The 22,028-nt window shown below is 49.8% G+C and overlaps 1 protein-coding gene and 1 non-coding gene across 4 annotated transcripts; both read left to right on the plus strand.

Moving 5' to 3' along the window:
• Nucleotides 1–107: 107 nt before the first annotated feature.
• Ctdsp1 (CTD small phosphatase 1) lies at nucleotides 108–5,831 on the plus strand. 3 transcript variants are annotated; one of them, XM_027397214.2, is made up of 7 exons: nucleotides 108–617; nucleotides 1,894–2,042; nucleotides 2,424–2,528; nucleotides 2,664–2,720; nucleotides 3,314–3,406; nucleotides 3,528–3,713; nucleotides 4,284–5,831. In XM_027397214.2, the coding sequence occupies exons 1-7, from the start codon at nucleotides 551–553 to the stop codon at nucleotides 4,410–4,412; spliced, it is 786 nt and encodes a 261-aa protein (XP_027253015.1). In that variant the 5' UTR covers nucleotides 108–550; the 3' UTR covers nucleotides 4,413–5,831. The 3 variants fall into 3 exon arrangements, with proteins under 3 accessions (XP_027253015.1, XP_027253017.1, XP_027253016.1); XM_027397216.2 differs by having other exon boundaries at nucleotides 112–617; nucleotides 2,427–2,528; XM_027397215.2 differs by lacking the exon at nucleotides 108–617 and adding an exon at nucleotides 1,469–1,586.
• Mir26b (microRNA mir-26b) lies at nucleotides 2,962–3,038 on the plus strand. Its single transcript, NR_105188.1, has one exon. It is a non-coding gene; the product is annotated as a microRNA mir-26b (primary transcript).
• Nucleotides 5,832–22,028: the final 16,197 nt, after the last annotated feature.

Raw genomic sequence — 22,028 nt, forward strand, 5'->3', positions numbered from 1 at the left:
CTAGTGTCAGCCCCTTGGAATGCGCGGAGGTGGAGCTGCGTCGCCTTCGGGCACTCCCCGGCCGGGTGGTAGGGGCGGGCCTCCGGCCCGGGGCTCCCTGGCTTGCAGCGGCCCGGTTACCACTGTCCTCCCTGCCACGCAGCCGCAGAGGCTTGGTCCCGCCAGAACGCCGCAGGAAGAGAGGCGACGCCCCCTGGATCTCCGCAGGAACCCGGCCCGCCTTCCAGTCCGCCGGGCCCCAGAAGTGATGAAAGCTGCGGCCGAGCCCTGGTCGCGCCGAAGCCGTTGCCCTTTTAAGGGGGAGCCTTGAAACGGCGCCCGGGTTCCATGTTTGCATCCGCCTCGCGGGGAGGAAACTCCATGTTGTAACAAAGTTTCCTCCGCGCCCCCTCCCTCCCCCTCCCCCCGAAACCTGGCTCCCCTCCCCTCCGAAGCTCGCGGGGATCCCTCCCTCCCACCCCTCCCCCCCGCGCCCCGATTCCGGCCCGAGCCGGGGGGGAGGCCGGGCACCGGGGCCAGAGTCCGGCCGGAGTGGAGCGCGCCGGGCCCCATGGACAGCTCGGCCGTCATTACTCAGATCAGCAAGGAGGAGGCGCGGGGCCCGCTGCGGGGCAAAGGTACACAGGCGGCGGGAGGGGAGGTCGGGGCTAAGGGCTGTCCCCGCGCCGCAGCCGCTGCCACTGCCCCGGGCGCCAGCCGAGCTCGGCCCAGCCCGAGCCCCCCGCCAGCGGGGCCGGGGAAGAGTTCCAACTCCGCCAGAGTGCGAGGCTCTGGGCGGGGCCTGGCGCCACTGGAGCGCTCCGTTTTGTTACTAGTAGGGAAACTGAGGCAGGAGGCGAGCGAGGGGGTTAGTAGGCTGGCGATTCCCGGGCGTCGCCCCCTCCCCCCCACAGTTTGGCGCCAAAGGGACTGGAAGGTGGGGGTGAGGCGGCCGCCTGGCCACCCGATGAGGCTCCGCCCCCTCCAGGCTGAGGTCTGGAAGGGGTGCCGAGGTGACAGCCAGCCGGGGAGTCTTGCAGGGCTCTCCCGCCAACACGCAACCACGTTCCCGCAAACTCGGGGCGTCACGCGCGGAGGTGCGGACGCCACCCTCGGGGGCAGAGAGCCACTAGGCTTGCAAGACAAGCTCGCGGGCTCTGGGTCCAGTTGGGCACGGGGCACCCCGGCTGCAGCAGGCCAGGCCAGTTGGCCTCGGGCCTGTGCACACTCGCTTCAACCCCGTAAGGGGCGCCGCCTGGGTGGGGATCACCCCCTCCCTGCCCCTGTGTGAACTTCAAGATCAGAAAGTCACTCGGGGGGGGGTTGTCCCCTGTCCAGTCCTAACTTTTTTGGGGGCTGGAAGCAGAGAATCGGGCGAGCGCGGGCAATGGGGGGGGGGGGTGTCTGTCAATTAGAAGGCCGCTGCCTCTCAGTCTAAGGTTGAGACGGGGCGGGGTGGAGGAGGCGGAGCTGACAGTCCTGGGACACTGGCCTCTGCGCCCGAGCTCAATGAGGACTTTGGACCCATGGGGTAGACAGAATGGAGGGAGAGTGGGAGTGGACGGTGGGGCCCCGAGCCCTGACGTTCTTTAGCAGGGGATCCCCAGGTAAGGTGTGGGGTCTGGTGATTGAAAACCAACCCTAGGAAAAAGAGAAAGCACCCCATCTGTCCCCTTTTTCCGTCTGTCCCCTCCTTCAGGCCTAGGTGGCTGCCTTCTTAGCCACACCAGATTTCCTTATGTCGAAGAGTTGCAGGGGCCCCTGGATGAGGCATTTCGCGGAGGGTCAGAGGCACCCTGGTGTGGTTCTTCATGGAGGGAGAGAGCGCGCCCGTGGTTTTTGTGCTCAGGGATTGAGACCTGAGTGCACGGAGCCTCTGCAGGCCAGTGTGCCCACAATCACTACTTGCTTCAGGTGACCAGAAGTCAGCAGCTTCCCAGAAGCCCCGAAGTCGGGGCATCCTCCACTCGCTCTTCTGCTGTGTCTGCCGAGATGATGGGGAGGCCCGGCCTGCCCACAGTGGGGCTCCCCTGCTGGTGGAGGAAAATGGCGCCATCCCTAAGGTGTGTGGTGGTCAGGAGGGAACTGCAGGTGCACGTGGGCCTAGCTGGAAGTGGACTAGACAGAAGGGGTTCTAGGCTGAACTTTACCGGCACACCTGCGGACCCTAAAATGTTCAGAAAAGGGAGGCGCCTTCCCAGTCGTGTTCTGCCCTTTTCCAACCCCACCCCCTGCCGACAGCTGTGGCTTGCCTGAGCTCTAAGTATGTCCCTTATACATGGGAACTTTCTTAGGTGAGGAAGGGGGATCCAATAGCCTATACTCCTGGTCCACAGTTGGCAAGGCCATCGCTGGGCAGAGGGAAGATCTGGTTGGGTCCTCAGACAGCTGGGAAGGGAAGCCTGTGTGGGAGGTGCCCCACCCAGCCCAGCCCCTCCCCACAGCAGACCCCAGTCCAGTACCTGCTTCCCGAGGCCAAGGCCCAGGACTCGGACAAGATCTGCGTGGTCATCGACCTGGACGAGACCCTGGTGCACAGCTCCTTCAAGGTGGGCCCTGCCCAGCAGCCCTCAGCCTGCAGTCTCTGAGGGGGGCCTACCCTGGCCAGGGAGGGTGGTCTCTGCTGGACTTCCACCCCTGGGACTCCCTCCGCCCCAGCTCCAGCAATTCTTCTCTCCTCACAGCCTGTGAATAATGCTGACTTCATCATACCCGTGGAGATTGATGGGGTAATTCATCAGGTGAGGGGCAGGGGGAGGTGGGGGCTTTGGGGTCTGACTCTACACCCCAGGTACCTCCCTCCAATCTTGAGAGAGCCCCAAACGGAACTTTGGGAGATGGGGAATGTCCAAGCTTCAAAGAGGGTGTGAAACCCAAGGCTGTCTGGTACCCAAGGGATGGAGCCAGACTCCCAGGCCTGCAGAACGGGCTGCTCCTCATCCCTATCTGGTGGAGCCCTTTCCCCTCTTGCCCCCACTGCCCGGGACCCAGTTCAAGTAATTCAGGATAGGTTGTGGTGCTGGCCAGCCTGTTCTCCATTACTTGGCTCGGGGGCCGGTGCCCTGCAGCCTTGGGGTGAGAGGGCTAACCTGGGCTCCTGCATTTGGATAAGACTGAGATGTGAAAGGGGCTCGGGGATTAGAGACTCCCACTAAGTGAGGTGGGACCGATGGAATTACATTCTGATTCTCTTTTGGAAGGGGGTGGTTGGGGCAGCGAGAAGACTTTGGGGGAGCCCACAGATCGTGGGCCAGCCTCCCTGTTATTCTGGTCCCATTTTTGTTTTATCACCAAGCCTGTGGGCCAGCAGCTCCCTCACTGGCTCATTCCCCAGGTCTATGTGCTGAAGCGGCCTCACGTGGATGAGTTCCTGCAGCGAATGGGCGAGCTCTTTGAGTGTGTGCTGTTCACTGCCAGCCTTGCCAAGGTGAGCCCTTGCCTGGGGTTTCGGGCAACCTTACTCTCCCCCCCACCTTCAACATGCAATCAGACGCAGCCCTGGGCAGTACTCCCTCCTCACTCAGGAGTCTGACTTACCCCACCCTCAGTATGCAGACCCTGTAGCTGACCTGCTGGACAAATGGGGGGCCTTCCGTGCCCGGCTGTTTCGAGAGTCATGTGTCTTCCATCGGGGGAACTATGTAAAGGACCTGAGCAGGCTGGGCCGAGACCTGCGGCGGGTACTCATCTTAGACAACTCACCCGCCTCCTACGTCTTCCATCCAGACAATGCTGTGAGTACACGTGGGACCCAGGCCTGAGACAGAGGACGAGAGCACGTGCTGTGCTGTGGTGGTAGGGGCTGGTGATTTCCTATTACCTACGTCTGCCACCTGCCGCCTGCTCACATAGTCTATGCCTGTGTGTGGAGGGTACACACTTCTGGCTGCGGTCCCCGCCTGGCAGTTTTCAAGTTAATGGGACAGAATAGATGTAGTGAGTCCCAGATGGGAGCCTAACCAAATGAAACACAGTGAGCTTAACTATGTATGTGAACATTTTGCTTAGCAATATCTACAAATGAATTTCACTGCCAGCTGCTATCATAAAATAAACTTTTAAAACAGCCAGGCATTGGTGGCGCAAGCCTTTAATACCAGAACTCAAGAAGCAGAGGCAGACGGATCTCTGTGAGCTCGACACCAGCCTGGTCTACAAGAGCTAGTTCCAGGACAGCCTCCAAAGCCACAGAGAAACCCTGTCTCCAAAAACAAAACAAAAAAGCATGCTGTGGGGGCCGGGGTTGGGCCAGACATGGGGGCCTCTGACATACCTGCCCTCCTCACTTCCTTGTCATCTCCCAGGTACCAGTGGCCTCCTGGTTTGACAACATGAGTGACACTGAGCTACATGATCTCTTACCCTTCTTCGAGCAACTCAGCCGTGTGGACGACGTATACTCAGTGCTTAGGCAGCCTAGGCCTGGGAGCTAGTGAGGTGTCTCGGGGCCAGGACCTGCCCCTCACCAAGGCCCAAGCCTCTTCCCATCAGACTGTGGGAGCCTGCCTGTGCTGTTAGCAAAACCCATGGCCTATGCAATACCCATGGCCCTGGGGAAGAGGGTGTCTCACCTGCCAGGCTGCACCCCTGCCAGGCTGCATGGAGGACAATGAGCCCTTGGGCCCCTGTGTCAGTGCCTTCAAACTTCTTCCTCTCTTCTCAGGGGACCTGGGGGGTCCTGCCTGTTGCTCCCCCTCCTGTCTTCTCTTTTCTGTGCTGCCATGTTTCTCTGCTGCCAAATTGGGCCCCATAGCCCCAGTTCTGCTTTGGGGATAGGGGCAAGGTTTTTGCTGCCCCTTGCCTTGGATATCCTCCTCCCCCCAAGTCTGGGAACAGTGGACACCAAGTGCCTTGCATAGAACTCTTTGCTGGTCAGCTCTTCCCAGATATAGGCTGACCTGGGAGGAACCAGTTTCTCCCCTCCCCCTCCCCCTTCCTGGGATGATGGTGCCCCACCAGTTTCTACTTGGGAGGAAGAGGAAGGAAGTCTTTTGCCACTTGTAAAAGAGCTGGGGACCTTCCTTAGGGAATACTCCCAATCCAGCTTGCCCACAGCTCACGGTGTCATTTAAGCCCCCAGTCTCCCCAAAGCTTGGGGGTTGGCAGGATTTCCTGTGGTGCCGTATAAATATGTATATGTGTATATAGATTTTTAAGGGAGGGAGAGAGGAGAGGGTGGGGATAGACCTCCTCCCTCACCCCTTCCCTGGGCCCAGAAATAGGGGGAGGGAGGGAGGGAAAGGATTTTTACATTTTCAAAACTTTTCTGAATGGAACAAGCTGGGCTGTGAGGGGTCACAGGCCCTGTCTCTGTCTGTCCCAGCCCTTTTACTCTAGTCATCCAAAAAACACTTGAGTACCTTCTGTGCCCAGCAGTGAGCTAATCCCACCAGCTGAGTGGGAGGGGGCCCTGCCTCACCACTGGTGCCTCACCCCTAAACCCCAGACTTTACTGGTGCCTTCAGAGTATCTGAAGCAGGTGGAACCTTCTTATGGGGTTCAGAAGGTCTCCAAGAAAGCTTATTAAGCTGTGCCCCTCTCCAGTGCCAACTCACACCCCCACCCCCGCAGCCTCCATGGCCCCCTGCTGGCTGGGGGCCGCTCCCAGGTCACTCTGCCAACTGACTTCTGTTTCTGAAGCCCCTCCCCACATCTGCTGAGTCTGGAGTTCAGGTTCTTGGGCTCTCTCCCCAAAATATGAGGGTTAAGGGGACCCACAAACAAGTGCCAAGGGAGTTGATGAAGGGAGAGGATGTGGTTGGCCTGAATCAGATGATCTTCCCAATTAAGTGCCTTCTCTCTGACCAGCACCTCCGTGTGTAACTAAAGAGAAAGCTAGACCCCCCTTCCTATTCTGCCTCTGTGGTTTTTGGGGCGGGGACTTGAAGTGCGTGAATGTCCCACACCTGTAACTACTTTTCAGAACCCTGCTGGTCAGGAGGAAGTTGGCCCGGAGGCATTGCCCCGGGCACTGGGCATCTGGTCGATCTGAGTTCGGTTGCCAGAACCCACGTGGTGAAAAGAGAAAACAGACTCCCGCAAATTGTCCTCTGACCTCACACGTTCCATGGCACGAGCTCGCCCCCACATATACACGCACTCTAAATAAATAAAAGAATACAGTGCCCCCTCCGCTGGAATGCGGGGCAGGGCGGGAGACGGAAGGCTGGGCAGACAAGGGCCGCCCTCAGCCTGCAGCCTTCCGGGCAGTGGGGCCCGCGAGGAGGGGGCTGGGTGGGGCGGGCGCCACGGCGCCCAAACGTCTCCTGCTCCTATTGGCCGTGCCCTGGTCACGCCCCGCGCCCTGCTCCGGCCCTGCGGCCTCCTGCCAGTGCTGGCCACGCCCCTCCACCCAAATTCGTCTTCCGCAAACCCCACCTGGGCGGGGCAGGAAGTGCCAGGCCAAAACCGACGCGTGCCGCTAGGGGCCTCCGGGTCCCCAAGAACGCGGGGCTCAGAAGCCTGGCACGCCCCTGCCTCGAGTCTCCCGGATCTGGAAGGAGGGGTGCTTGCCTTAATCACCCTCTCTGAACATGTGGCCAATGAGGCGTTCTCCACCACCACACATAGTGGAGAAGGGGGGTACCCCTCCCAAATGTTGGTTCCTGTCTTCTAGTTCCACCTCCCAAGGCTATTCCTGCTTCATCACCACCAAGAATTTAGCCCCGAGCCTGGTTTGCTTCAGGTGTGAGCGCCTGCTCCAGAGGTGTGTGTGTGTCTGCAAAAGGTGTGAAACCGTCCCTCACCACGTTCTGCCTACCCCGCTCCACCCTACTACTTTACCCGATAGAAAAGAGCCAAGAAACTCCCACCTGATGAGAAGCCTATCCCCGAATCAGCTCTGGTCTGGAGCTGCGTGGACCAGGAGAGCCTTTTGCAAGACTTATACTCTGCCCTGACCTCCGCGCTCCCTCGGTCAGGGTCGGGCTTGGTTTCCTGCTTTGTATGCAAACAGTGGTCGCCTCGAATTTGCATTCCCGGAGGCCAGAGAATCATAGCAACAGCTTCCATTAAGACCCACAATCAAACTCCCGGACCCCTCAAATCACACGCCCTCTGCCCACCCAGAGTTAAACTCAATCACCGGTGTGGGTACTTCCTTGTCAGCACCAGCCAGTGTCAGGCTTGCTTGTGCTCTTAAGGAACTCGTCCCAGTGCAAGTGACATTAGTTCCGGGATCTAAAGCTGGCTCAGCAGTTAAAGAGCACTGGATGCTCTTTCAGAGGGTACAGGTTCAATTTCCAGAGCCGACGCGGTGGCTAAAAAAATGTTACTCTAGTCCCAAGAGAGCTGATGCCCTCTTCTGGCCTCTGGAGGCATTGCAGGCATGTGCTGGCAAAGACACAAATAAAAGAAAAATAAAGAAGAAAAATGCCGTTAATTCCAGAGGGATGGAGAGATACATAGCATTTTTTAAGTATGAGTATTTTTCCCTAGGATTAGCTGACACTACTTCTGAACATCCTTAACATCTCTTTGGAGTTAGTTACTCCAGAGAGGCCTCTGAGTTTAAATCCCTCAGGGGTCCATTGGGACTATTTCCAGAATTAAAACATGATTAATTAATTAAAAGAAAGCCAGGAAAAGGAAGGTTTAGTCATAGTGCAGTGAAACTGTGCATGCAAACCTATAATTTAAGGGGAAGAGGTAAGATAAGACTTTCTTGGCGAGGCAGTGATGGTACACGCCTTTAAGCTCAGCACCAACGGGAGGCAGAGGCAGGTGGATTTCTTGTGCGTTTGAGGACAGCCCGTTCTACAGAGCGAGTTCCAGGACAGCCAGACTTAGGGACAGAGAAACCCTGTCCCTAAGGGGGAAAAAAAAGTTTCTGTAGCAACCATATCATAACTTGGTCTTTAATCATTGTTAAAATTTCTACCAGCAAGGGTTAAGGTATAGCTCACTAGTGAGGCCTGGAATTTAATCCCTACTTATTGAAAAAAAATCCTATAGTAAATCATAAAGACTCACAAATTACTATCTTTGTGGTTCATTTCCTCAGCAGTAAGGTGGCTTTTCCCGCCAGTTGATTAGAGTCTCCAGACTCTCCAGGTCTCCTCTTTTTGTTGCTTTGTTTTTTGTTTGTTTGTTTGTTTTTTTGTTTTGAATGCTAGGAATTGAATTAAGTGCCTCATACATGCTAGGCAAGTGCTCTACCACTGATCTACATTCCAGCCCTACTCCAGTCACTAGGACAATGAAGAGTATAGGCATGGTGCAGACATGTAAACCCATTACTGACTGGGTACTGAGTTTCAGTACTTAGGTTAAGTACGAAGGATGAGTAAACTTGGAATAAGCTGCCTCGGGGAAGTCAATAAATGACTTAGAGACCTCCTTAGGGTCTTGTGATAAAGTCCAGGAAATCCTCCTGCCTCACTTCCCAAATGCTGAGAGGACAGACACTTGTTACCAAGGTCAGAAATTTAGAGACTTTCTCATACCTGAGTACAGAACTCTGTTTAGTTCTGTCAAGACTGTAACAATGAACAAGAAAAAATGAGAGGATCTGGAGGCGGCTCAGAGGGCAGGCCCGGAGTTCAGTTTGCATATCAGCAACTCACAAGCACCTCTAACCCCATCTCCAGGGGAACACACATGCCCCTCATTAATAAAAACAATAAACCTCACAATGAGAAAGATTTAAGCAAGGTAGGGGATGGAGATCCTAGCACTCAAGAGGCTGAGGCAGGATAGTAAATTGGAGGCTAGGTTGGGCTATGTAGCAAAACCCTGCCTCAATTGGGAAAAAAAAAAAAAAAGATTTTTAAGCAAAAGACACTGAGCTCTAACTGTTTGTTTTGTAGAGCCAACAAGGTTGTCTAGTTTCCCAATACCTGGTGGTAATCTAACTTAAAGGGTCATAATTCCACTAAGGAGAGGACAAACTCTTAGTCAAATGACATATCAAGTGAAATGAAGATGAATTTGGAATTAGTTATTGCAACACACACAAAGTAGAAATAAGTTTAAACAAAAACAAATTAAAAAAATCATTTTGAGTCTGGGAGGTGGTGATGCATGCATGCCTTTAATCCCAGAATTTGGGAGGCAGAAGCAAGCAGCTCACTGTGAGTTTGAGGCCAGCCTGGTTTACAAAGCTACACAGAGAAATCCTGACTCGAAAAAAATACAAAAAAAAAAAAATCATCATTGTGAGGGGCTGGAGAGATGGCTCAGTGGTTAAGAGCACTGGCTGTTCTTCCAGAGGACTTGAGTTCTATTGCCAGCAACCACATGGTGTCTCAAAACCATCTGTGGCCTGCAGACGTATATGCCAACAGAACACTGGATACATAAGAAAGAAAGAAAGAAAGAAAGAAAGAAAGAAAGAAAGAAAGAAAGAAAGAAAGAAAGAAAGGAAGGAAGGAAGGAAGGAAGGAAGGAAGAAAGAAAGAAATTTTTTAAAAAATCATTTTGAGGTCTTGTGATGAACAAAACATCATATTTCCATAGAATAAATTGTCCAAATGATCAGAGAGACCATGACATCCAAAATGACACTAAGAGGATCTGGAGTGTCATCAAGTCAGCAGTAATGAAGCAAAGACTTCTCACTGGCCAATGCCAGCAGAGTAAATGCTTGCAGATTGGAGTCAAGTGAGATGTTTCAAATGACTGTCTGAAGACACTGGGACTTAGAAATGTTATCTGGAATATTATCTTAGCTTCCAGATATGGGTTTTGGTTTGTTGGTTTGTTCAAGACAGGGTCCCATGTCACCAGACTGGCCTTAAACTTGATAATGTTGCTAAGGTGTAACCTTGACCACCCGAGCCTCCTGCCTCCACCTCCCAAGTGCTGGGATTACAGAAATATCCCTAACCTAGCTCTAGACACCCATTTAGGAAGAAAAAGTTCTGGTCGACAATGATCACATTTGCATCTTGGGATACGTTCATCCAAGTAGTAATCACCTAGCACCAGACTTTTGTCTCAGTTCCATGTTGCTAGAGAAAGCTCAAAATGTAGTTAATACTACGGAAGCAAGTCACTTTTGTCTGTTATAACTAGAATACTGACTCGCTGCAGCTCACAAGAATGGAACCTAGGGGACAGGAGAGATGGCTCAGAGGTTAAGAGCACTGACTGCTCTTCCAAAGGTCATGAGTTCAATTCCCAGCAACCACATGGTGTCTCACAACCATCTATAATGAGATCTGGTGCCCTCTTCTGGCCTGCAGGCAGAACATTGTACACATAATAAATTAAAAAAAAAAATCTTAAAAAAAAAATGGAACCTATAAAGCACATCATACTACCTAGTGTGAAAAAGAAATTGGGAACAGATAAATGACTTCAGCACTTGAGTGCTGTGGACATCTGTGAGCGACTTGAGAGGTTGGAGGTCACAAGGATACCTTACCACACAAGGGCAGCCCCTGGGGAGGGGGGGGAGATTGAACAGCAATTCCATGCTGGAATGAGGCTTGAAGGAGAGGGGTGTACAAGAGGCTGAGTGAGAAGGATGAACTCCTGAGCAAGGCCTCAGAGCTGGCTGTACCAGGGAGTATAGCAAATGATAAGAACGTTGGGATGAGCCGGGCGGTGGTGGCACACGCCTTTAGTTCCAACACTTGGGAGGCAGAGGCAGGCGGATCTCTGTGAATTCAAGACCAGCCTGGTCTACAAGAGCTAGTTCCAGGACAGCCTCCAAAGCCACAGAAAAACCCTGTCTCGGGAAAAAAAAAAAAAAAAAAAAAAAAAAAAAAAAAAAAAAAAAAAAAAGGCTGTTAGGATGGTATCCAAGTAGAGGAGGATGGGAAAAAAGGCTGTAGATTAAGGGTCGACATCTTATATTTTATTTGTTCGCTTGTTCATTTTTTTTTTTTTTTGAGATAGGGTTTCTCTGTGTAGCCTTTGCTGTCCTAGAACTCAAGTCTGTAGACCAGGTTGGACTTGAACTCAGAGATCCACTTGCCTCTGCTTCCCCAGTGCTGGGATTAAAGGTGTTTACCACATTCGACTTATTTTTACTTTCATTGTGTTTTAATTTATTTATGTATAGAGAGATCTCATGTAGCCCAGGCTAATCTCACATTTACTATATAACTTACTGTGTAAGGATGATCTTGAACTCCTGATTCTCCTGCCGGACTCTCTCCAGCAATGGGATCACAGGCATGAGCCACCAAGCTGGGTTTATGGGGCTCTGAGGATCCAACCTGGGGCTTCACACATTCTAGGCAAGCACTCTACCAACTGGAGCTACATTGCCAGCTCTTTTTTTCTTTTTAATTCATTTGTTAATTTTTGAGATGAGGTGTTAGTATGTAGCTCTGGCTGATCTGATACTTGATATGTATTTCAGGCTGAACTTAAATGGCAATCTGCTTATCTGACCCTCCTAAGGTCCTGGGATTACAGGCATGTACCACCATGAAGTGTTACCCCTTATTTTAATAGGCATAGGGTACAACTGAGGGGACACAAAGATCCCATAAGCAGGAAAGGGGTGTGAAACCACCTGTCACCTGCACCCTGGAAACTAAGATGGGTGTAGACTCACCTGTCACCTGCACACTGGAAACTAAGATGGGTGTAGACACACCTGTCACCAGCACAATGGAAACTAAGATGGGTGTAGACTCACCTGTCACCTGCACACTGGAAACTAAGATGGGTGTAGACACACCTGTCACCTGCACACTGGAAACTAAATGAGGGTAGTAAGACTGTACTAGGAAAACACAGTCTGAGTCCTGGAGATGAGAAAAGGGCCTGAACGGGGCAGTGGCCGTGAAGAGATAGGCAGGCAGGATGGATGTTGGAGCAGATGAATGAACTGGGCAGGAGTGAAGAAGGAGGGGAGTGACTTTGAATCTAGCAGTAAAGATACTTCTAATCAGGCTGGAGAGATGGCTCAGAGGTTAAGAGCACTGGCTGCTCTTCCAGAGGTCCTGAGTTCAATTCCCAGCAACCACATGGTGGCTCACAACCATCTATAATGAGATCTGGTTCCCTCTTCTGGCACTCTCTCTCTCTCTCTCTCTCTCTCTCTCTCTCTCTCTCTCTCTCTCTCTCTCTCTCTCTGCAGGAAACAGACACTCAATACAACACTGCTGTCAGTAGTATGAAATGGTAAAACCTTGAAAAATGAACCAGCAATATCAGAGAAAAATGTTTTCTTCTTCCTTTGTTTCTTAATTAATTTAGTGTATTGCGCAAGTGCACACATGTACAGTTCAGAGGACACCTTGCAGTGGCTCCCTCCTACCAGAGAAGTTTCAGGCGCACTTAGCAACAAAGTCATCGCACCAGCCCTGGTTTGGGTTGGTTTTGTTGGTTTTTTGAGACAGTGTCTCACTATGTAGCCTTTGCTGGCTTCATAGTCACTATGTAGCCAAAAATGACATTGGACTTCTAAGGTTTATTTATTTTTAAAAAATACATGTACATGTGAATGTTTTCCCTACAAGTATGTGTACCACATATATGCGGTATCTGGAGAGGACGGAAGAGGATATTGGAGCCCTTAGAATTGGAGTTACAGGTGGTTCTGAACCACCCTGTGGGTGCTGGGACCCAGACCTAGGGCTTTTGCTTTGTTTGTTTGTTTCGGTTTTTTGAGACAAGGTTTCTCTGTATAGCCATGGCTATCCTAAAACTCACTCTGTAGACCAGGCTGGCCTCAAACTCAGAGGTCTAGCTGCCTCTGCCTCCCCAGCGCTGGGATCAAAGGCATGTGTCACCACTGCTGCCCAGCATGTGCTCCCAACCTCTGAACCATCTCCGGCTTCCTGCTCCCACCTCCTATGTGCCACCATGTCCAGTTTACATTATGACTCCGGCTGAATCTAGGACTTTGCAGCTGGTAGGTAAGCACTCTACCTGCTGGGTGACACCCCGAGCCTCATCTTAGAACTTCTGATTTTCCAGCCTCTACCACCAACATGCTGGTATTATTGGTGGGCTCCACCACAACTGGCTGAAAAAAAAAAAAAAGGTTTTTACAACACAGATAGCTTTGTATCTGAACAATTCTACTTTTAGGTATTTCCCCTGAGGGTGAAATGTGTAACACTTGTAAACCTGCTTACATGTATTGAGTATATCATTGTTTATAACCACTCAAGTGTTTCTAATGAACACTTGAAACAACCTGTGTGGACCAATAAGGGGACTAATTAAGCAGACCTTGGTATAGCTACACCGAGAATGCTAGATAGTCACAAAAAAACAAGCCAGGAGTGATGGCACACACATTGAATCCTAGCACTTGGGAGGCAGAGATAGGTAGACCTCTGTAAGCTCAGAGCCAGCCTGACCTACAAAGTGAGTTCCAGGGCTATTACACAAAGAAACCCTGTCTCTAAAAACCAAAAGCCAAAACAAACCAGTAGGATAAGAATTTACAAGTTGGAATATTATGGCCTCCACAACACCTTTCCTCAGTAAATAAATACTTTTTTTTTTTTTTACATCTAGCAAAAAAGAAGGAAGGGAGGGAGGAAGAAAGGAAAGAAAAGGTCTTAAGAAAGTAGTTAGTTTAGCATCTGCCTACTGTCTACTGTACACAAAGCTCTGTATTTAATCATCAGCCTTGCAATTTTAAAAAAAACTAATTACAAAATGACAATTGCTAATGAAATAGGAAGTGAGGAATCAAAGGCTTTTGTGTTAGCATAAAACTGTCATAATTGTGACTTCTATTTGCTTTGGTGGGTCTATTATTTCCTTGTTTTTTTTGAGATGAGGTCTCCCTTGTTACTCAGGCTGTCCTTGAACTCTTGAACTCAAACAATTCCCCTGCCTCTGCTGTTTGAGTGGCTGGGAGCACAGGTGTGCACTCTGGCTAACAGAATGATTCCTAATAGAAAGTGGGAAACCTGCTGCTGTCAGCTAGGCACCAAGCTTCACGTTCCTCACGCTGGAATAACTTGACACTGAGTGTCCTATGATGCAATTCAGTGTCATCACCTTTGACCTTGTGCTCATTCAAGGACCAGCAATATCAGCATCTCCTGGGACTTGTTGCAATGAGGAACCTCTGGCCCCACCCCAGACCTCGGGGATTGGTATCTTGCCTTTGGAAGACTCTTCAGTGATCCTTAATGATGATTTTCTTTGAGAGACAGGTCTCTAAAGTTTTTCTGAAGAAAGTGTTTAATTGGAATCTACTTCTGGCTTTAAGAAATGGTAGGAGACCAAAAAAAATAATAATATAATGCCTAAAACTCAATATTTTGTTTGTGGCAGGATCTCATGTAGCCCACGCTGGCCTTGAACTCATGATGCAGCTGAGGATGGCCTTGAACTTCTGATTTTTCTGCTTCTACCTCCAAAGTGCTAAAATTACAAGCATACACCATCACACCCAATATAAGGAGATAACATTTTTTTTGTTTTGTTTTTCAAGTAAGCTGGCACATGCTTCGTGGCTGACACATGAGGACTGTGAATTCCAAGTCAGCCTAGCTACTGAGTAAGATTCTGTCTCTATAAAATAATAAATAAATCTGAATTTCCACTTAGAATAAAAAGCATTAGTTGGGCTTGGGGAGGTAGCTCAGTTAAAATAGTGCTTGCCTAACATCACAGAGCCTCTAGTTCAATCCTAGCACCTCCTTAAAAAATAGGTGTGGTGTACACCTGTGATCCCAGCAGTGGGGAGTGGAGGCAGGAGGATCAGAAGTCCTTCAAGATCATCCTTGCTTACAAAGCAAGTTTGAGGCCAGCTTGGACTACATGAGACCTGTGTGTTTGGGTTTTGCTGTTATTATTATTATTATTAAGATTTTATTTATTTATTATGTATACAACATTCTCCTTCCATATATATCTGCACACCAGAAGAGGGCACCAGATCTCATAACGGATGGTTGTGAGCCACCATGTGGTTGATGGGAATTGAACTCAGGACCTCTGGAAGAGCAGTCAGTGCTCTTAACCTCTATGCCATCTCTCCATCCCGTTGTTATTATTTTTAAAGCATGAATAAACACCATAAGGGAAAATTGGGTCCCATCCAAGAGGCAAACATCCTACAAGATGGTTCTCTTGACCTAGGTAAGCTGATGTCATAGGGAAAAGGGGGATGGACTTTCCTAGATTAAAAACCGCTGATGAGACATGACAGGTGGAGGAAACACTTGCTTTTGATCTGATTCCATATAAAAAGGCTGATAAGGTTAGTGTGCAGATAATCAGTGGACTCTGGACTGGAAAGATGATGATGGTATAAATACAGGTGCAGACTTTCAGTTATGAAGATCACATTCCAGCTACACAGCAAAGAGTGATAAACACTGGCTGCAGAGTAATGGTATTTAATGAAACTTACTTTAAATATATATTTATACACATCATATTCATATGGCCAACATGCTAACTCCTTAATCCATAGACAGTTGCCACACTTGGTTGTTGTTGGTTTTTTGCTTGTTTGTTTTGTTTTGTTTTTCAAAACAGGGTTTCTGTGTAGCTTTGGAGCCTATCCTGGAACTCATTCTGTAGATTACCAGGCTGGCCTCTGACTCACAGAGATTCGCCTGTCTCTGCCTCCCAAGTGCTGGGATTAAAGGCATGTGCCGCCACCACTTGGCTTGTTTCTGCTTTTCTATATGGTTGGAATTTATAATAAGAAGAAATTAGAAATTTATGTATTTATTTGGATACTGGGCATTGCATCCAAGGCTTTTCACATTTCAAGCCCATAGTTAATCACTGAGCTGCATCTCCAACACTTTCAAACAATTTGTTTTCAATTTATTTACTTTTTGTGTGTGTGGTATGAGGTTTGGCCTACACGTGTGTATATGCGCCATGCATGTGGCTGGGACCCCCAGAAATCAAAGGAGGGCATCAGATCCCTTGCAACTGAAGTCACAGAGGGTTGTGAGTTGTTATGTGTGTGCTGGGAACCAGGTCAGGGTTTTCTGCAAGAGCAGTCAGTGGTTTTAACCACTGGGCCATCTCTGCAGGCATAAAACAACTTTTTTTTTTTTTTTTTGAGACAGGGTTTCTCTGTGACTTTGGAGGCTGTCCTGGAACTAGCTCTTGTAGACCAGGCTGGTCTCAAACTCACAGAGATCCACCTGCCTCTGCCTCCCGAGTGCTGGGATTAAAGGTGTGCGCCACCAACGACTGGCATAAAACAACTTTTGAAAACATGTATTCTCTGTTGGGTCTGGTTGCACATACCTATATTTAAAATTTAAAACTTGAGAGGACGAGGTGTGGGGATTATAAATTTCAGGCCAGCTGGGTTGCAGAGCATGGCCCTGTGGTTTTTTTGTTTGTTTGTTTGTTTGTTTGTTTGTTTGTTTGTTTTTCAAGACAGGGTTTCTCTGTGTGTATCCCTGGCTATCCTGAAATTTGGTCTGTAGACCAGGCTGACCTTGAACTCACAGAGATTTGCTTGTGTCTGCCTCCTGAATGCTGAGATTAAAGGTATGCACTGCCACCACCTAGCTAACTGTGTAACTCAGGCAGGCCTTGACCCTGTGATCCCCTGCCTCTGCCTCCTTCAGCAAATCCTCCTGGTATGGGCAGCCACAGCTGGTACTGTTAGAAGTTCTTAACTTTTTTGGTGTAATATGAGAACTGAACCCAGGGTCTTGTACAAGGTATATGTGTTGGTAAAAAGTATACATATGCATGCTGATTTGAAGGTACCTGTTTACAGTAGATAGGCGAAACACACACACTGGAAAAGGATCTGAGACCCTTCACAGACTATGAGCACCGACTCATGGGTAGTATCTGTCCTGGAGTTTTTTTCTTTCCGTTTTGCTTATAGCTGAGTGGACATACACTCCTTTTCATTCACAAGAAAGGGAGCTACATTATTTCAAAACAAAACAGCACCTGCAGTATGTTTACTTTCTTCACTGACTGTGCATGGGCCCACATTCCTGCTTGCTTCACACACACACACATACACACACACACACACACACACACACACACACACACACACACACATACACACACACCCTACACATTCAATTCAGTCTCTAAAAGCTCTTGAGGAGGTTTCCCTCACCCCACCCTCTTCATCTTGCTCTCCTAAAGGATCAAGATTCCAAGGTGACAGAAGTTCTACAGGCAGTAGGGAAAGGGAATCATTGACCCCCGTTTCCACTTTATGCTTAAAGCTGGTCTCCAAGTGAGACCTACAGCAGAGGGCAGCGAGGCAGATCCCCAGGTTCAGGCAGGAGGTAGAGCAGGGTTCAAAGGCACTGGTTTATGGCAGCTCATAAAACCTCCAGGTGGAGCCTGTGGTTCTGAAAGGGGGAGGACTGGAAGCTATCTGTGCCCACTGAGCGAGGGTCATGCTGAATAGAAGAGGCCTGTAGGGGTGCCAGGGGCCCTACCTGTCCCAAGGGTACCCCAAATGTGAACCCTGGCCTGTGTATCTAAGTTCCAGCAGCGAGGCCCCAGGAGTCTGCCCCCTGCCTCCACCCCCACCCTCCACCGCCATCCCCTCTTGCCATCCCTCTAGGGCAGGACAGTGGTCAGTTAAGTTCCTCTCCTGGTGGGAAGGGGAGAATTGTTCAGGCACCTGTGGCCTGCCCTGGTGGGGTTGTCTACCTGCAGGGAGAGCCCAGGTCCTGAGCGGAAGTGTACCCCATCCCTGGAGCTCCGGGGGCCAAGGGCGGGGCACACACCAGCTCTAGCTGTCAGGTTGTTGCTGAGCTCTAGGTTCCCAGGGACCTGGCACCTACTACCCCACCCCCTCATCTATTCTCTCTCTCTCTCTAGGGCCCTATCTTCCCTTATATGGTGAAGGAAGTTCCTAGGAGGGGGTGAGGACAAAGGTCGCTCTCCTGCAGCCAGCTTGCCACAACTTCCTAAGATCTCCCAGGTGGTGGCTGCCTCTTCCAGACAGGTAAGCCGATTGGGTGGGGACACATGGGAACTACAGGTGGTTGGAGGGGACAGGGTCCTTGCTTCTCTTTGGCAGCCTGGGCTGTCTGTAGCACGTTGGTGCAGGTTTGGGGATGAGGTAAGGCATTTCCTGAGATTCTGGAAGAAGCTAGAAGGCAGCAAGCTGTCCTGGGCCTTCAAGGAAGGAGTTCACAGGCCCCCACCCTGTAAGTCACCCTCACTTCACGGTGGGTGCCATCCATGCAGAGTGCCTGGGGCTAAGGCAGATCCCAGGGCTCAGATTTCTAGAATGAAAATCAGGACAGTCCTGAGAAAGCCGGGGTTACTGGTCTATTCACTACATTCATTCTCTCTGACTGCTCATTTCTTTGTCCATGTCTTCCTGATCTGAAACAGTTTTTTTTTTCTTTGTGTCACCATTCCTGTGACACTCTTGGGACCTCAGGTCCTCGGCTTATGAATCCTGGGGTATAAGCTGCAGCCACCAGGAATCCAGTGATTGAAGCCAGAGGGAGGGGAGAGGCAGGGATTAGAGACTACAGGGTCTTGGGCACCGTCAGGCCTGAACATCACTCCTGCCCTAGAAGTGGCCCCTCTGTTTCCCCAGTCACCATGGTCTATTTTACCAGAGGTGGGCATGAAAGCCTAACCTCCCCAGAATTTTGGGACTCATTCTGTTCAAGGTCATCTGTCACTTGGAAGTTGGGAATTTCTGCTTCTGGTGGGCTCTCAGGCCCTGGTTAGCAAGAGGGTGCCCTTTGTATAAGGAAGAGTGACCTAACCCTCTATGTTACTACACTCCTGTCCAGTTAAGAGCTGCATACTGGGAACTAAGACTCATAGCAGTACCCTAGGTTTTCCTAAAGTTGTACCCCAAGAATAATAGGACAAGAGATAAGGAAGGATAGGTGGCTGGAGACATCAAGACCCTAAAACTCTCTAAAGCCCAATCAGGTATTGTAGGTGTAAGTTTCTGTCCCTCCAGCGGCTCCCACATAAACACACTGAGGCTTATTTATATTAATTACAAATGCTCAGTCGATAGCTCAGGCTTATTACTAACTAGCTCTTACAACTTAAATTAACCCATCTCTGTTCATCTATGTGCTTGTTGACCATGAGTTCGTTCTTTCAGCTGTATGTGTGCTAGTTGTGTGCCTACTATGGGCAATGAGCTGGCAGCTACAAGCATGTGTGATTCCTGTGTGTAATCTGAGCACTTGGGAGACTGAAGCAGGAGAATAGTTATGTGTTTGAGGCCAGCCTGGCTATAGAGTTAGATTTTTGTTGCAAAAAAAAAAAACAAAACAAGAAACCATCACCGTCAAAAAATCCCACCCGTGTAGGTTGTGGCACTTGGGGACTTTAGAGTTATAAATAGGCCTTTTTGTCACTGTGTGGTCAGGACTGAGAAAGGCCTCAGGCTGGGACACAGTGGAACCCTGAGAAAAGGACTCCTTGCCACCCTAAGAAATCTGGGAAGGCTTCCTGTAGGAAGTATGTTCTGACTGAATCCCGAAAAGTATGAAAGAGATGGAAAAGCATAGATAGGTACAACCTGGGGACCAGGGCAGCAGCCAGGCGACTATTCTAGAAGGCAGTGTGCCGGAAGAGAGTGTGGGTAGACAGAAGGCAAGAAGGGGAAGGTATCTGAGATTCTACACAAATCCTACACAGACTTTCAGTTTTCCTTTTGGTTTCCTGGAAGGGTGGAGACCAAGGGTAAGCCAGTGAGTTCAAGTTGAGGAACATATCCACCCCAGGTTCCTTGCTGGCAGGTCGGGGAATGAGTGCCCTCGGTCCTCCCTTTAGGGGAGATGGGAGAGCTGAGGGGTTCGTCTGGGGTCAGGGAGAGGTGTTTGCTCTGACAAACACGGGCTGGTGCAGAAGCAGCTGGAGGTACCCATGGATTGGACTGGCCACCTCTCAGAACCAGCCACCCCACTTGGCCCTAAGGAGGCCTTTCTCCCTCTCTGTTAGGCTGTTGAGGCAGGAAGGTAGGAGGGCCTAATCTCACTTTTCTTCAGGGAGAGGCAGCAATCCTTTATCCCCTCCCTGGTGACAGCAAACACCCCGGTGTCTAACATTAGTTCATCCGGCTGTCAATTTTCTGCAGGACAGTCCATCTGGAAGACCTCTGCTCCTAGCTCACCCGTGACCCACATTCCTCACCTAGAGAGTGCAGAAGAGTATCTTAGAGAAAGGGTCATTGTAAGAAAGATGGCAAGAATAAAACAGAAAAGACTCTTCTTTGTACTCAAATTGGTCTTGCTCAACCAATAGGATTGTGTGTGTCTATCATGCTAAGGAATATGTGATGTTGGAGGCCATGCCAACAGGGATATCAAGTGAAGTCAGGCCCATGGAGCTTCTGCAAACACAGCAAGCTGCCCCAGATGGATAGGTGGCCTGGATCACCAAGGGGAGGGCTAACCAGAGTGGGCAGAACATCATAAGATAAGCCACCATGAAGGGCTTAGAAGAGGGTGTCCACAGAGGTAAAGGCCAAGTCGTTTATTATCCAAGACATGACTCAAAGTCAAAGTGCACAGAGAGATTAGCTGGAGAGATGGTGCTGTCAACGTGGGGCACTTGACCTTGCAATTGTTAGTCACTAGGCCAAAGAACAGTCACAAAGGGTGACTCAGCTTGGGGCAGGCACGTGGAGAATGGGTGGCCCTCATCCTGGTGGAGAGGGTTGACAAATGTCTTGAGAATAACCAGACACAAGTGGTTCTCATTGTGGCTCATGACAGGCAGGAATCCTGGCCAGTTTTCAAAGGACTTGGGCCTCATCTCTGGCAGAAATAAAGTATCCAAGCCCTGAGCCCCATTCTGGCCTAATTAAATCAGAACCCCTAGGGATGCAGGCTTGGTGCTTAGGAGCATCAGTATTTTTAAAAAGGTCCCAGGTGACTCTGATCAGCAGCTGGAACAAACACAGATACAGGTCCAAACAGAAAGAGGCAATGCTAGGGAGAGCTTGGGAAGGGGAGGCTTCTTCAAGCCCAGTGGATAGAGGGTGGTTAACAGTAGTTGCAGGTTGTCTCTGTCTGTCAACCATCCACCCACCCACCTACCCATCCATCTATACACCCATCCACCATCCACCCATCTACCTATCCATCCATCATCCATCCATCCATCCATCCACCCACCCACCCACCATCCATCTATACACCATCCACCATCCACCCACCACCCATCCATCTACCCCCCACCCCCACCCACCCATCTATACACCCATCCACCATCCACCATCCACCCATCTACCTATCCATCCATCATCCATCCATCCATCCATCCATCCATCAATCCAAACCTTCCATTTTTCCTTACTCTTTCCCTGCTTTCCTTCACTCATTCATTTATGCATCCAACAGAGAACTGGTATTGTACTAAATGCTGGAGATTTAATTAATTTTTAAAAATTACATTGACTGACTGACTGTGTATATATGGAGGCATATGTATGCCACAACACACATGTGGCAACCAGAGAATAAATTTTTGGGTGTTGTTTCCCTCATTCCATTTGGGCCATTTTTCTAACACCTAATTATTGTTGGGAAGCATCCTATGTAGCCCAAGCTAGCCTCCAGCTTGCTATGTAGAAAAGGATGACCTTTAGCTCTTGCTCTTCCTGTGTCCACCTGAGTGTTAGGATTATAGGTGTTAGACACCACACCCAGTTTAATACTGGGATTTAGTACTGAGCAGACAGAAATGCCCTTACAGGAATAGCTGGGCAACAGCTGGGTGTGGTGGTGCACGCCTTTAATCCCAAGCACTTGGGAGGCAGATCTCTGTGTTCGAGGCCAGCCTGGTCTACAGAGTGAGTTCCAGGACAGCCAGGGCTACAGAGAAACCCTGTCCCTCAAATCAAAACAAAAATTATTCTGGGGGGCTGGAGAGATGATTCAGTGCTTAAGAGCACTGGCTGCTTCTCTAGAGGATCCGGGTTCGATTCCCAGTGCCACATGGCAACTCACAGTTGTCTGTAACTCCAGTTCCAGGAGATATGTGTATGCCTGCAGGCAAAATACCCATACATATAAAATAAATAAATCTTAAAATATTCTAGGCAGCAATCACAGTGATTGGAGGATGTTGATGGGGCCTGGTGAGAGCATACAAACATGTTCTCTTGTACTATTATGGCAAATTATTCAAAAGACAGACATCCATCCATACATCTATAGAATAGCCCAGGCTGG

This window comes from Cricetulus griseus, chromosome 2 (genome assembly GCF_003668045.3).
Source record: "Cricetulus griseus strain 17A/GY chromosome 2, alternate assembly CriGri-PICRH-1.0, whole genome shotgun sequence".
Classification (NCBI taxonomy): domain Eukaryota; kingdom Metazoa; phylum Chordata; class Mammalia; order Rodentia; family Cricetidae; genus Cricetulus; species Cricetulus griseus.

Coding starts and splice junctions, on each gene's coding strand:
- Ctdsp1 (XM_027397214.2), top strand. CDS start 551: ATGGACAGCTCGGCCGTCATTACTCAGATCAGCAAGGAGGAGGCGCGG. Junction 618..1,893: donor GGGCCCGCTGCGGGGCAAAG/GTACACAGGCGG, acceptor TACTTGCTTCAG/GTGACCAGAAGTCAGCAGCT. Junction 2,721..3,313: donor TTGATGGGGTAATTCATCAG/GTGAGGGGCAGG, acceptor CTCATTCCCCAG/GTCTATGTGCTGAAGCGGCC.